A 16,263-nucleotide genomic window follows, 5' to 3' on the forward strand; every position below is an offset into this window, starting at 1 on the left:
TTCAAATGCCCCCTGCCTACAGCTGCTGTAACCACTTGTGATAATCTGTTTACTGAAGTCTAAGGAAAAACGCAAGCTGAAAGTGAAAAGACATCTGCTGTGGAGCAATGTTGGGGGATAGCATATGCTTGGTGACATAAATATGAGAATGTTTTTCAGCTGGTACCCCAAGTGAGTTTATATTGATGCTTAGACCATTGCTAAAAGCTCTTAGATCAAGGTCATTGATTTGCTTTACGATTACAAAAGTTATGTGGGAAAGCTAAGTACACCTCTTAAAATCTGCAGTACAGAAGAGGATTTGAAAGTCTATACTTTTTAATTCTCAGCCTCTGGAGAAGACAGGAGATGACCACCCTTGTGTGAGGCTACTCATGGGAGCAGTAACTTAACTGCTGCTGGAGCAGGTGTGGGTGCTGCCCCTGCTTCTGTGAGCATGGAGGTACCTTCTGCCTGCAGCAGGGAGATGCCCATGCTGGTGGCTGGAGTGAGGCTGCTGAGAAGATACGGTCTTTTGCACCGCTGGCTGCCATGAAACAGCATGGAAATGTTTGTTCAATAAGGACTGTAAAATGTCCCAGGCACTCAGGACTCTTAAGTACTTGCGTACTTTCAGGGGAACTTTTTCTGGCAAACTTTGATCATATTAAATAAATTTCCCATGATATCATAACGCTCCATTTGTTATAAATGTGCTGATTTGCGGATGTGCAATTAGCTGACTCAAGCAAAAAAGCATTATAGATATCCTGTGTATGAAGTGGCAGTTTATTTCTCTCCATATGGTCTATAGCTTGTTCCGTGCTGCTTAACGTGGGGTCTGGGCTTACTGCCCATTGCTCATCATAGTTTATAGAGAGGAAAATTGAAGGCAGCCACAGAGTTAATTCTTTGCAATATTGTTATTTCCTTAATGCAATACCTAAGCTGTTTGCATCAGACAAAATAGACGGTCCTCTTGAAAGCAGGTGAGTCCTGACTGTTCCCTCTGCAGAGTGAGGGGGTGGAGATGAAATCATCTTCAGAAAGAGCACTGAATGAATTGAGAGTCAGGGGCTTCCCAGCAGGAAAAAATAAGGCTCCCCAAATCTTGCATATCTCACCTCCTTTAAAAGATTTGGTGGGTTTTTTCCGTGCCACATTCTTATTTATCACGACTTGAATGGCCCTATACCAAGTGTTAAGTCTTGTCTTTTTTAAGTCCGTGGCAAAACTTCCTTGGACCTCAGCAGTGATGGGATTGCATCCTAAATTAATATTCTCAAGAAGATTCTGATTTATAAAATATGCTCAGGACAGGAACAATTGTTTTGCTGTTAAAGTGGCAATTAGCACCTTAGCTCATTGCACATTTCTAACTCTTGTAATACTAAAATATATTCTACTCTCCAGTATCTCTCCTGCTCCCTTAAAATGAGGGAAAAGCATGAAAAAAAGTGATTCGTGAGAGCAATAGCATATATTAACGTACAGGGTTAAACTTTCTGAGGGCAAGGAATTTTTTTTGTCTCATCAGCATGTTTAGCAGTTGCAAATCTCAGTGTATGAGGAAATGTCTTATGTTCAAAGACTATTAACAGCTGTGAAATTAGTTTTGCAAATCTGAATATATAACTGCATATTTTATATGCTGTTATGTAGCATTTGTGCATATATTCATAACATTATCTTGTGGCTTATGAAATTTGAGTTATACTGTTTCAGTGTGAACTTTCAGATTTCTTAATCATGAGGTCATTAAACGAAAGACATTGCCATATGCAAATTTTGAATTTTGTGCAGTATAATAATATGCCTTTGGGGAGCAACACGGAATTAAAACCAGCAGACATACATGTATAAAAAGTTATTTGGAAGGTGTGAAATACGTGCTTATTAAGAAAAAAATGTTTTAATCAGGTCTGCCTTCAAATAGCTCTTAGGTGGTTACAGTTTTATTTTTGTATTATGATTGTGATAGTCTTGGAGTATACACAACACATTCTACAGTGCACCATTTCATTCTTAAAAATTAACTGGGTTTTGTATTTGCAGATGAGTCATTTTGAGGCAGGGACGCTCATCTTTCTGCATTCAGTCTGCAGCTCTAAAGGTTGAAAACATATAACATTATTGTCTTATACAAATCATGTTTCATCTGGTCACGAAACGCTCCAAAAGAAAGCAAGTACAGTACTTGGACATCTTTGGAACATGAAAGCCTGGTACACGGCCAGCAGACGTGGTGCTCGGAAACCTATGGGAATATTCACGAAACTGCAACTAAAGCCTTGCTTCTGTGTTCAGGAATCCTGATCTCACACAGATCTCAACACATGACTGAAATAATCTGTTTATCCAGCATATGTTCCTTTGTGAGGACTGGATAGAAATCAGTTACTGGGTCTCATTTGTCTTTTGTCTCAGAGTGCTGTTTCCTTCTAAGTGCTCCCTTTCTAGTCCAGGGCCATGGAGGCATTTTAGCAATGCAGAGGGGTGATTAGAGGCACTTCTGCTGGAATGTATGCTGCTGTGCTTAATGAAATTAATTTGGCTTATGACGGGGGCACTGCGAGGCAGTGCTGGGCTTTGTCCCACTCACTGTCACTGTTCCCAGCGTGGCACTGGATGTGTCAGTAGTGACCTGCTCTTTGCTGTGCTTTGGGCATGCACAGTGCTAGCAGGAGCTGGGGGGAGGCTGGGAGTTTTCAAGTGTCTTCAAAGGTATTTGTCCAGGAGAATCAAATCTTTAAAACCAGATTGTTCTAGCTGATACAATTGTAGCTGATATTTGTGTGCAAGGAGAATCATATCTGCTTGGTTTAGCAGGAAGACTATTCTGACAACTAAGTGCTGTCTCCTTCCCCCATAATCAGTGACCGTAGCTATCCCAGACACATGAAATCAGAGAAAAAAAAAGGCTGCTCAGATCTTTCCTTAGTCCATCTTCCCAAATGTCTCTGCCTAGAACAGTGGAGCCAGTGTGGCTGATCTGAGCAGTTAGTGATTTGAGTCCATAGCTATTTGGAGATGCATTTTTCAGGTTATGTCTTTCTTTTCTAATACGTGCAGTAAAGTACTGTTTACACAGACAAACTCTACAATAATAGTCTAAGCAGTGTATGAGCTATACAGAGGAAGAGCCAAAAGTCAAGTTTTAAATTCATGAAAAGCAGGATTTTTGGAATGAAACAAGGTAGTGCCCAAAATCCACCCAGATCTCAAAGCAGAAAGGTGTAGTATGAGGAAAATGCAGCCAAATTGAAATCCCAGAAAAGTGATAATGAAAGGTTCCATTAAACAGAAAAAAAAAGACATTAAAAAAACACAACATGAAAAGCTTTGCTTAAATGTCAGTGGGAACTTCATTTCTCGTTGAGTTTTAAACTTCCCCCATCAGCTGAAAACCGAAACCCTTTAGTCATACAGAGATGTTCTGCAAAGCAATCAGAAGCTGCAGCTGAATGGGCAATGCACTAGCAACCGTGGATAAACCAGATTTTGACGCCCATGTTTTTACAAGGTGCCATTTCACCAATAGTTTCTTCTGGTCTTTCAGTTGGACCATAAAAGTAATTTTTTATAACAGGAAAAACAGTGAGCGTGAAAAGCACTCTGCTAATCTGCTCGGGTGGAGCGGCATTTGTAGCTCTTGCTCCCCGACAGAAACTTGCACTAAAGAGTTTTTGTAGCTGGTGTGCCTTGCCAAACTCAGCCTATTTCTTACACTTCTCTCTTCTTGCTATATTAAACACGGGGCTAAGGTTATTCACATGTATGCTGCACTCTGAAACCACTGCAAGGACGTGAGGGATTGCGTGATCTCCTCAGGGCTCTGCAGGTTTCACGCTCGTTGATGGAGACTTCAGAGCCTCTGGTGCTGCCTCCCAGAGAAAGCCCACGTGCATGCAATGCGACATGCTGCCTCGTGGTAAAATCACAGGTCCTTGCTGTGTTTCCAGCAGGTCTTCAAGAGCTGAGCAGCTCTGCCATTTGTGGGGTGCTTTGGGAGGCTGCCTGGGCACCACGGCTGCTCCACTCACGTTCAGGCAGATGGGCAAAAGGGATCAAAGCACATGAGAACGATAAGGTTTTGTGCAATGGTTTACAGGAGGGAGGTAGTTCATTTTCATTGCACTTTAGGGAACCGGGTTCCGATTAGGTAACGCGTCTGTTCCTGGTTTGTGTAATGCCTGGGTGGGCACAACATGGCTCAGCAAAATGCTGAGTGACACACACAGTGACATACGAGTGGGTGCAAACTTTCCTATCCCCTTCCACACGCTGATCCTGCGCTACCTTTCTGGGAACACATCATGGGGTGGCTCAAGTAATGTCATGGGAGGAGTATTTCCTTAAGCAATGTGTGTTAAAAAGTGATATTACGGTAAAGGACGTAAAGAGGGAGTGCTGGTGATGGCCAGAGGTAGGGAGAGGCAGTTGGGATCTCTGAACATCCAGTGGGTTTGTTCTGCAGTTGTTTGCGTTTTGTATTTGCACTGTCTGTGTTTGTGCAATCACAGATAACAGGTGACGTATTTAGACATGTTAAGAGAACTTGTGAGCACACTGACAAAAAACCACCAAAGATATTTTCATGCGAAAACGGGATGAAAACCCCAGCTTTCTCTACTTGCAGCCAGACCACAGCAGGGTCCATCCAGTTCTCCCCGTCATGTTTTCTCTCTGCTGTTAATCTGCTCATGCCATAATGCACCCATAGCCTGAGAAAAGCTGGGAAGACTAGACAGTGTTTGCAGGTATTTACATCCGTGTGTACAAATTTGTCAAACCAAGGGATGGAGACAAAAGAAGAATGATCTGTCTCAAGGGCCTCTGAGAGGGAGCTCATCAAAACCGCTGCAGTTTTACCCCAGGAAAGTTAGCACCAAAGTATTAATCTGCTGTCCTGGTCTCCAAGACCTCCAGTCTTTTTGCTGCAATATTTTCAATTATTTTTTCTAAAATTGCAAAGTTTCCATTTGTATTACTAGGCCATCTTGCTGCCACAGCCAAATGGCAATGCCCAGTTAAAGAAGCAGCAGAGCAGGCAAATGAGAGCCTGCAGAGACAGGAAGGGAGGTGGAAGCGTTACTGCAGGGAAAAAACCACCTGCCTGTTAACAGGAACGTGGATGCATGCAAACACGTATGTAGGCAGCCCATGGCAGGGTGGGAATGAAGGCTTGTAGTCTTCCAGGGGTCTCTTGCAGGCACAGCACGGTCAAGGAGGCTTAGTTTTGCAAGGAACCTTAATTAAAAAAAGAGATAGGATGGTACACAGAACTAATTGCCTGAAAGGCAATAGCAGATGGCACGTCTTCTACGGCAGAAGCCGTGAGATAAGGTATCCTCCTCCTTATGGCTATGATCTCTGTAGCAGTAACTTCAAGCCACGTCCCGCGTGCCGTTTGTGGGAGGCTTAGCACGGGGCAGGCAGGCACGCAGGGAGAGGGGATGAAGTCCCATCTTTGCTGTCTCCAGGTACCAGCTGGCTGGGGGCCTGCCCGCTGCTGAGCCAAACGGGGGCTCTCCCGGCTGCTGGTGATGGAGGGAGGGCGTGCGCTGCTTACACACCCCTTGGAGCAAATTTTGTCTTGTTTTTTTAAGTGTTGGAGATTTCTCCCATGTCCTATAAGCTACCTGATCGCTTACCTCCTACTGTGAAGATGTGTTTCTTAGTTTATGTATTTATGGTGATGCCCCAAGTAAGATGACAGGGTTGGAGAGCAACCAAAAAAAAGCTTTTGCTCTGGTGGACCCCGAGTTAGCCAGGTGTAAGGCAGCTCCCGTCCAAAAGCTGTATTGCCATGGGAGGTGCGAGTCAGTGTGCAGTATCTTGGCACTGTGCCGCTCCAATTCGAGTTTGGGGCTGGAGCTGGCCCCCAGCCAAGGGGCAGGCAACGCCAGGTCAGCGGCGAGGCGGGACGGGGGCCCTGGGTAGCGCCGGGGCCCCTGGGTTTGGTTCTGTACCATGCAAACACCCATGCAATAAATGAATAATAGCAATTTTTTCCTGGGTCTGAGGTTTGTTTGCTTTTGCTTTTTCTTGGACAGTGAACCCGTGCCTTGAGAAAATAAGCGAAATGGTTTTAATATCCATGCCACCAGTGAGGCAAAGGCAGCGCATCTAATCTTAATCTATATTGTTTGGACTTTTGTTCGGTAAATCAGCTGTAAGAAAGAATACATTTCTTCTTTGAAGTCCGTTCCCCGCCCCTGTGTACAAGTGTTACTTCCTGCCCTTCTACTCTCCCGGTAGCGCTTCCCTTTCCTGTTTTGGTTATAAGCCTTCACAGAGGCTCCTGGTTTGTGTCCCTGCCAAATTTGTCTTCTGCTCTGTAATCAGGTGAAATAGCCTATTTGGCTTTAAGCACACGTGCTGGATTTGAGCGTAGACTCCTGCAGGATTACCTGAGCAGGTCTTCCTTGATGGCAGGCACGTAAGTATCTGGGGACTGGGCAGGATGGCAGGGAATTTGTTGACCAGGGTTAATGTGACTGGATGGGACGGAGAGCATGTATTGTCATAAACGCGGAAGGTCTGGGGTTTGGTTGTAGCCTCACAGGATAGTTGATAATTGTATAAAATGGTAATTAAGCTGTTGCAGCAACGCTGCATTAATGTGCATCCCCTGGCAGTGAGGGAGAAGCTGACTTGATGGAGCGAGCCTTCTTCATTCCTGGTCTGCCTCCATCGGCTCCAGGGGAATTGTCACAGGTTTATTTGCATTTCTTTTGGGATTGAAGGGAAACCAAGGCAAAGCAACGCCAGCTTTAATGAAGGATCTTTATGTTGATTTCCTGTATTCACATATGAGTCTGCCTCTCCTGATTATTAGTTATGATTATGATCTTTCAAAGCCGTTGTTTAAGGTATTGTTCTCCTGAAATGCGGATATGGCTGGCCCGTGAGTGAGAGCCCTCAGTCATGTATTTTCACTTGACAGTTCAGTTTGGGGTTTTGCATAATGAGTATTTTACAAGCTTAGTTACTTCTTGTTTTTATTTCTGTAATTTAAGGGTGAAGGGAAATAGTTTATATTAATAGGAACCTGATCTAGTCAAGCTGCTTTTTTACAGTTTTTGACTAATTGGGTTCATAGTGTTTCCCCAGGCCATTTACTTGATTTAGTTTTAGGAACTTCTAAACATTTACTTGACATTTATTTTTAGGAACTCCCAAAGTATATCTTCAAGGTGGCATGCAAAATCTGCAAGTGAACCACACTTCACTGCAGAAAGAAGTGTTGCACGAATTAAAGCGTTAACGGAGCAGTGGAGTTTCTCCATTAGGAGACAGCAGTGACTGGACCGTGTTGGAGCAGGTGGAAGCTGAAGGGAAAGTTTCCTGGAGCACAACATGGCTCTGGGAGTCCAGCTGCCTGGCAGCGATGGCACTTCTCTGAATCACTACACTTCCTCTGTGAAGTGCCGCTTGCAAAGCACTTCTCTTAAAGCATTTTTGTAAGATGTTGAGTTGAGATACTGATGACTGGAGTTCCCCTTAGAATCATTTGAATTCTTACGCTTCAGTTTGCAAAACATACCAGAATAGTGATGGGTTAAAATTAATTCTGCCACATAGTTTCAAAATCTCAGCAATGTAAACTAAGCAGATGTGCCAGCTTAGAAGGGCATCAATCTGCGGTCACTCAGCTGGCCCTAAATCTCCACTGGTTGGCGGATGTGCTATTTAAGTGCTGCGGTGGACACCGAAAGGTCAGGGCGCTCTCCTGACTTTCACTGGCGGTGCTGAGGACTGAGCTGTTCAGGACCGACAGTCAGGCCCAGGTGGACCATCTCTTCCACTGCATTATTGCTTTGCATACTTTATTTTTTATATTTCTACTCACTTCTCCCATGCTCAAGAGCACTGAGGGGTGACAGAAGGTTATGCAAGTTTCTCTGGTCATGCCAGGATTGCATGCATGTTCCCAAATTCAGCAACTCATCTCCCAAAGTCCTGGCTTAGTGTGAGACCTGGGTGCTTCATGAACTGTGTCTTTTTTTGGTTTCCAGCTGAAGTGTCTGCAATGGATGTCTGCAACGGATGTCTGCAACAAATACTGGGCATGGCAATTCCCACTGGGTATGCCAATGCAGTAAGGGAGAATTCAAAATGAATGTCTCATTGCTAGCAGTAAGACTAACTCTTAAATACTCTTTCTTGTGGAGGTGAACTGGTGTTCACCTTACTCTTGTTAATCCTGTAGGTACCAGTATTTCCATTTCCTGCTCTGTAAAATATGTATTTATCTTGCAGGTGTGTCATGACTTTATTTAACACCATCAGTCTTTTTGAGAGCTGCTTATGAAGGAGGCCTTGTATTTCTACTATTCTCTTGTAATTACTTAACATTAAACTGTTCAGATGCTGGACTTCAACAGTGGAGAAAGGTGATGGCCAGGCACCCGCAGCAGATGCTCATTGCAGAAGGCTCATCTCCTGCTGGTGATGCAGCCAAAGCCCAGCACCAAAGGCAGGTCTTCAATGTGTACATGCAAGCTGAGCAGGAAACCAAAAAATAGCAGCTCCCCTGGGAGCTGGGTTTCACTTCAGGCTGACTGTGGCAAGGGCAGCACTGTTGTGGAGGTCTCTCTGCAGAGGCAGGCGATCAGGAGTGAGTGCAAATTGAGGCCTTCTGACCACTGGGTCCATGGGTTGGTTTCTCAAGGGGTCCCAGGAAATGGGACTCAGAAAAGCAAATGGAGATAGTGGTTGTGGCATCTCCATATTATGTGTGAATCTGTGACTGGTATTTTCCTAAATGTCTGCTAGAAAATATTCAGGCATCTGCACGTCACCGAGGATTGAAAGCACCTAGCGGGATGTAAAGTCCCCATGGGTCTCCACTGTCCTTTAGTTTGATCAGTGGCTAAATGCTGTTGTTTCACTGTCAGGTTTTGCTGCGTTGCTGAGGAAATAAGTTCTTCAGTGGTCTGGGACAGAGGTGGGGTGAACGAAGGTGACGCCAACTGTCCCGTGCGTTTGGTTGCAGAGGGAAGTAGACTTTGAAGAAGGAGGTCCCAGAAGGAGTCACAAGCATGACTGATGTTGTGTTGGAGAAATGAGGCTCCTAACAAGAAAAGGGGTCATGAGCAAAGCTGGCAGTGAATCTCTGCTGGGAGGGCTGGAGAGCCACTGCCCTCCAGCAAGTTTTATCTGTAATGAGCACAGATCTCAGATATGGTCTGTATGAGCCCAGATGACCTGACTGACTTGTGGTCAGAGGGTCTCCCAGGTTTTTGTTTCTGTAAATCCAGTTGTCAGACAGAAATGTCCACTTTTTCCCGTAAAGATAGCTACTGCAACACTTCCCTGCATCCCAGTCATTATTATATTTGTTGTAGTGAAACCAATTAAATTGTTTAGCAAATTAGTCTGTTAGGGTTTGCAATACGCTTTAAATGCTGCAGGAACATGACTTGTAGCTTATTAATTTTGAGGTTAACACAGATATGTACCGCACAGACAACACATCTCCATATACAGTATTTTGTATTTACATTAGCTGTTTAAGCTGACATTGAGAGAATTCTGTTGGCTTCATCAATCAGCATCAGCATCTATTTCTTGTATGTCAGGTTTAACCGCACGACTGTGACTTTCTGCAGGCAGACTCAGAGGACAAGTAGAGTGAGAAGCGTTAATTGGCTTGTGAGTTATCTCTCATGTTCTGTGTGCTGAGGGTTTGTTCCCAGGTAGGACAAGCCTTGGGCAAAGTAGTATTAACAATTTCTGACACCAGTAAGGATGTTAGGTCAGTCCAAAATAATTTTTAATTATTAATCATATATAGTGTGTGTGTGGAAAATGGATGGGAAATAGAAAATAAAAATAAAGTAAATGTTTGTGAAAGTAGCTGTTTTGCATTTCGTAAGAATACCAGAAGGCAGCTTGTTTGAAGGTGAGAGAATCATGAGCAGCTTGAAACAAGGTAGATCTGTAATAGGTTCAAAACGTGATAGCTTGATTTCTGTCAGGGGAGCTTTCACAGTTTATGCTAAGTGAATTTCTGTCCCAAGGAAACAGTTGTGTCTGTAAATAGAAAGGATAGTGGAAGTCTCCTGGTCCAGCTGGCTTTCTGGAGTAGAGCCCACAGAATTAGGTGTTTAACCCTGAAGTTGGTTGGTTGCGGTCTTTTGTCACACTTCCATGAGCATGATTTGGTGACCCTCCAAAAGCTGTATTACATTGTTGTGGCTCTAGGAGGAAGTTTTTTAAATACTTTCTTACTTAATGTAATACTTAAATACCAGCCCACCCTGGAGGGGTGACCTCTGGGTGGACTGGCGGTGGGCAGCGAGTCTGGGGTAAGGCTGGGATAACCCTGCACCACGGCAGGCTCTGCACGGGGCCGCTGGTCATAGGTGGGCTCAGTGACTCAGTACCACGTTCTGCAAAAGTTCTATTCATAAGAAGATACCTTGTAAGCAGAAGAAACAGGTCAATGAAGGAGCAGTGCAGCTTGGCCTCTTGTCTTTTTCTCAGTCTGGGACAGGAGAGAAAAGCCTTGGAGACCCTCCAGAGCCTCTCTACCAAGGACTTGCTTCCAACCATTATGGTTTACTCCCTTTTTCCTCTCAATTCTCTATGCCAAGTCTTTTGTGGTTCAGGTTTGAGCTTTTTGCTCAAATCCATGTGGATAACCCACTGGGCTAGGCAGAGTGAAGCAGGAGGACTTTTCCCCAATCTGTGGGTTCTGTCATATAGTTCCCCCCTGTGTTTCCTCCTCCTTTTTAATTACTTGCACTCAGCCATGTAATGTCAAGCAGCCCCATTAAGTCTTGTGATAATTCACAGAAACTACAGATTTTTTCCCTAAGACTCTCCGTGTTATCTTTTCCACACTCCTTTGTGGCTCTTTTTCAGCTATGAGTCCTTGGTAATCATAAATTTACTAAAAGCCAGGAAGAAAGGACCGCATTTTTTAAGTTCTGCACAGACAGAAGAGGAGAGACGTTTCTGGATGAGGCCACCTTCATTGCAGCACTGTCTCGAAGTGCAGCCTCAATGCTACCCCCAGATGCTTTCCCGAATTCAGTAGTCTCTGTACCTTAACTGGTACCTTTAAGCTTGACGTGACTCGTTTGAGGCTGGAAGTGCTGCTGACACCGTAGCTAGCAAAGCACGGAGGGTACAGCAAACCTGTGTGGCCAGCCCAAGCATGCCACACAGCCCAGGTGCTGTGCTTGGCTGCCCACTCTCACTGGGGCTGGGCAAGAAGGGTCAAAGCTGACCCTTTCAAGAAGGGTTAACTCCAAATTAGCTAATCTGCTAATTTGTGAAGACAAATCCTAAACAGAAGAGATGGAAGACAGTGGGTCAAAATGGGTTGCACAAACCAAAGCAACCAGTATCATCTGCAAACATTTTTTTTTTAATTTATAGTTTTGTAATACTGAAACAATATTCTATAAATCTCAGCAATGAATGCTGGATTTTAGTTACAAGCTGTGAACGAAGGATTTTCCAGTGCAGTCTGCTTCTATCAGATGTGAAGTTAAGCAGATTTGCTTAACTTCAGGCAGACAAGTGGTCCTGGTGCAGAGGTTTGCCATCCCACAGTTGTAAAGCACTGAGAAGAAAATGCTTTCAGAATAGTTAGGGGTGGATATTAGGATGGCTCTAAAGGATTCCCTAGGAAGAGCTTCTTCCCCTCCACATATAAATAAGATGTCTTAAATCGGCCCTAGAGCAAAGTGTAGAGATTGGAGTAGATGTTATGCACAAACCTGAACAATGTTGTAATTAAGACCCCTCCATGATGCTGGTTTTGTCTTTTTTACGCATAATTGCCTATGATGGAAACCCAGGTGGATGAGTCTGACTGCTTGCATGTTGATGTAATGTAAAAATCAATCGGGCAATTAGTAATATTTGGAAATGTATGTGAAACTTGATGAATGTTCTCCAACACATATCCATTTTTCAGTAACTTTTGTGTATCCCTAGGAATATAAGGCAAGTTATAGAAGCTACATTCATGACTTTGTGTATAAATACTGATATCTGACAGACTCTTCTCACGGAGAAGGAATGTGACTATGCACAATAGTGCAACTAAAACCCATATTTATTACCTGTTATGTGTAGCTGACATACATAAGTATCAATGGTGTATGGTCCCAAAAATAACAGAAAATTTTGCTGGAGCTTTGTGAAACCAATGTTGCTTGATTTACGTTTAAAATAATGGACTCCAGTGAGAGTAATAGAGAGGTTCTCACTGACCTTTATAAGAGGAACATTTTCTGGACTGTTTTCAGGGAAACCCCTTAAAACAGCAGCAGGAGAGTTGTGCTTTTTGTGGGTAGGACAAGTAGAGAGTCTTCAGGCGTAAAGAGTTACACCTCCATTTAGGGTGAGACAGCAAGCTAGCAATGGGTCCCTGGGGGCATTTTAGGTTTTGAAAGATTGATGAAGTGCTTTGCAGGAAAGGATTCCCCTCGTGCTGTACTTGTTTTATGTTCCCTTCTGTTATTTCACTGGAGGCCAGATAACAGGCTTAATCCTGTTTCCATTTAAATGAGTGATGAAAAACTTCCATTGACTGCAGGGAGAGCAGGGATTGAGCTTGATGCGTTGCTTTATGTTACAGTAACAATTGGTTGTCATGCATTAAATATTGCTCCTGGGGTCTACGTCTATATTTCAATCATGGGGTTGTAGAGGGGTTCTTAGCCGCAGTTTTTACTGTCATCATAGTCTGAAGGCAAAGTTGCTGTATCGACTGGAATCTGGATGCGGTATTACAAATAACGCCACTGTAGGGCCCTCGTGTGTATGGTTAAGTGTGTTCTCTTTGTTGTAAGTAAGGCTAATTTAATTAATTTTGACTCATTAAGGAGCCCATGGCAATTGTGGGTTCCAAAACTCATCTGAAATGGGGACAATATTTGGTCCCAGACTTGCTCAGATGAAACCACAGTACAGTGAGTCTTGCAGCGACCGGCAAGCCCTGAGGAGAAGGACCCAGGTTCACGCTGGCTGAGTGTGACCCTCCCGGGGACCGTGTTTTCTGGGAGCCCGCAGGCTCCCTGGGCAGTGGGTTCCTGTGGCCCCAGGCAGCTGATGCTCCCCCCACCGCTGGAGCTGGAGGTGGCACGAGACGCCGGGTAGCACAGGCAGGCGGGCACCCTCCAGCCACAGGACCGCACCAGAGAGTGTTTGTAGGCATTCCACTTCCACACGGCAAAACTATTCCAGTGTACTTGCTTTTTTGCTGGTGCGTTTCTCTCCCATCCTCCCCGTCCGTGAATCCGAGTGAGCAGAGCGAGCGTCCCTGGGCAGGTGTGAGGGATGCAGGCAACGCCGCTGCCGCCGCCAGTCTGCAGCTCTTGCACCAGTTGGAGGATTAGGCAGGCTGGAGCGAGCTCAAATCCCTCAGCTGCTAGTGTCAGACACGGAAAAGCTGCCACGAGACATTAGCTTACCTTAAAAAAAAGGGATGGAGAGGTATTTTCTGGGTAAGTACATCAGCAAAGGCGCAGCTGTTCTCCAGGTATCTCACATAACAAAGCAACAGCAACTGGTGGATGAGCTTGGTTTTATAAATTCTGAAGAATATAAATAAAATAATGTTTAATCTTTCTGTTCTGAATATATTGCTCCAGTAACAGCCTCTAGCTGTTTCCATGCTATGTAATGAAAATACACTTTATTCTGAATTTTCTTGCCTTGTTCTTTATGGAGATGTTTGCCAACGTCGCTGCTCCCTCTATAAACACCGTGAAGTGTTTTCAGGGTCTTACCCACAGCCTGGAGGAGGTCTGTGGGCTACCTGGAGGCTGTGCAAAGTGACTGACTGATAAAACAAGCCAGCGTCAGTAGGCTTTAGCGTACAATGGGGGATGCATCTACCTTGGAAATCTTTTTGAGACCCACAGATCAGAAAAGATTGAAAATTGCTGCTGTAATCTACCCAGATCCTCTTAATACTTACAGTAACGTGCTCCCTTTCATTGAGATGATGACAGTGAGAGGGTTGGGTGGGTTTGGGTTTGCAACAGTTGGTATAATTTACAAGTGGTGTAATTTGGTGCTGTGGCAGTGCAGGGATATGGTTTAGTACCACCCAGGAGCTTCTCATGTATTTGTGTGCAAGTAAGGTGTTACTGAGGCAAAATCAAAACAAAGAGGTATATGCAAGAGAGGGAAAAAAGGGATTTGTGTGCAAAGCAGATTACTACTTGATATTGCATTGCCAAAAATTATTTAATACAGCTTGGGCTAGGGAAGGGAGGTATATATAAATATATATAGGTCTAAAGTTAATAGGACGGTAATGGACTTAAGATCTTTACAGGACATAAATTCTAACAGTTTTATGTAGGCCTGATGTGCACTATTTGCTTGTTGGATATCCCTGTTACATTTGAAGATCTCACATCTCCAAAATTTGGAGAATTCTTTTTTTTCTTCATATAAGAAACTCTGATTTCCTTTGGTATAAGAAAAGTGGCTGGGAAGTCAGGAGAGCGGAGATTGAAATCCTGATCCATATTGACATGTCACCTCAACAGTATTTTTCAGTAGCATTTCTTGCACATGAAAGGAGTGTTTTAGCATGAATCTAGTATATGTATATTAGTCACGAATATGCAGGCAAGACGTAAAGAACTGATGAATTTCCGTGAATCTACAGAACAAAAATAGTTCTACATTAATGCTATACAAAAAAATGGCTATTTAACACTGAAATGCAGACATTCATGGATTCCCCTTTCCCACTTTCTTTGCGACTAGGATGAAGGAAAAAAGAGTTCCTGTGTGCTTTGCACCATGTATTCTGGGACTTCTAAGTGCGTCAGTGGGTCTGGGTATTAGGCGTCAGCTGGATTAACGTAATTGATTTCTTCAGTTTACCTAACGTGGCTTTTGGTTCAAGGTCTGCTTGCTTCCAGTTTTAAATGTGTAACTCAGCTGTGGATGTCACGTTTATTTTGTCAGTAAGCTGTAAAATATTGGTAAGTTTTCATGTAAATGTGAAAGGCTTCATTTGCCAGCAGGTACATAAAATAAATGGAGCATTCATACTGTTGGACAGTTTTCACAACATTTGTGTGAAACAAGTTATTCCTCAGGGCCTAATATTTTTATATAAAATAGATTATCAGTTCAGAACAGCAGCATACTGGAGTTTTTTAAGTCCATGAACACATATATGCCAGCTTTAATTTAACAGGCAGATTGCATTCAAAGGATTAGCAGATCTCTTACAAAACATATGTTGCAAGTAGTTCTGATAATTTCTGTTAGGTTTTTTTTCCTTTAGATATTTTCAGTAGTATGCAGCAAATTCACTGGTCTTTTCTCTGATTTTGTTGTTTTTGCTCTCCAGTGAACAGAGTATTTGCCAAGCCCGGGCTTCAGTTATGGTCTATGACGATACCAGTAAGAAATGGGTGCCAATCAAACCTGGACAGCAGGGATTCAGCAGAATCAACATATACCACAACACGGCCACTAACACCTTCAGGGTAGTTGGAGTTAAACTGCAAGATCAACAAGTGAGTAACTGTATCGAGTTTCCTGTAAATTAACCTTTGATCTCGTTTGATACCATCGGTTCTATACTTAATGTAGTCTAGCAGCATTTCCTGCTCCCTGCAAGGTGCCTATGAGTCTGTTTACTCCAGTCATTCAGATTTTGTATAATTTTTTGCACACAGAATGTATCATAATTTATTACTGCTTATTTGCAAACAAAACTTTTGGTAGATGCCAGAGAGATTTTAATGTTATTTTCCCCCCCTCCATTTTTCCTTGTGCAATGAGTCTTCATTCATTCTGTAGGTTTTGCTCTCAGCTCCCCCAAACTTACTTTTTGCTCATTTTTAGTACTACATTAAAAAAAAAAAAAAAGAAGAAATCAATCATTCTGCACTGCCATCTTACAAAGCGTGATTGTTATATTGCTGTGAGAAGTTAATTAGTTCCTCGTAATGCATTTTAAAATCCTAGGTGCACACTGTGATCTGATTTACGGCAGCCTAAGTCTGCAGGACCTCCCTGGGTATTAAAGGAGTTATATGGGATTTAGATAATCGGAACTGGGATCGGACCCCCCTCGGCCACCAAAGCACGGTGCTCAACCTGGGGCTGCCGTGGCGTGGCTCTGGGCAGCCCGGCTCACGAGTGTGCCAGGCAGTGCGTGCCATCAGAAGCTCCATAACCAAATATCATGTTTAGACCCCCAAGTACAAAAATTGACTGGGGTGGAGTGGCGGTGCTATACCATAGTGCCATCTGCATTTTAGAGCAGAGATTTCAGAGCGG

General features: G+C 43.6%; 1 protein-coding gene across 5 annotated transcripts in view; it reads left to right on the top strand.

Annotated features, from left to right (window-relative positions):
* Nucleotides 1-16,263, top strand: part of EVL (Enah/Vasp-like) — a 159,421-nt gene that overhangs the window by 66,597 nt on the left and 76,561 nt on the right. For 4 of the 5 annotated variants that reach the window (XM_049828921.1, XM_049828919.1, XM_049828922.1 and 1 more), the window contains exon 2: nt 15,326-15,494. In XM_049828921.1, the coding sequence (XP_049684878.1) occupies nt 15,326-15,494 (169 nt within the window). Of the gene's footprint in view, nt 1-6,271; nt 6,422-15,325; nt 15,495-16,263 lie in introns of those variants that run through there. The other variant, XM_049828920.1, reaches the window with a different exon arrangement.

This window comes from Accipiter gentilis, chromosome 25 (assembly GCF_929443795.1).
Source record: "Accipiter gentilis chromosome 25, bAccGen1.1, whole genome shotgun sequence".
In the NCBI taxonomy this organism is placed as follows: Eukaryota; Metazoa; Chordata; class Aves; order Accipitriformes; family Accipitridae; genus Astur; species Astur gentilis.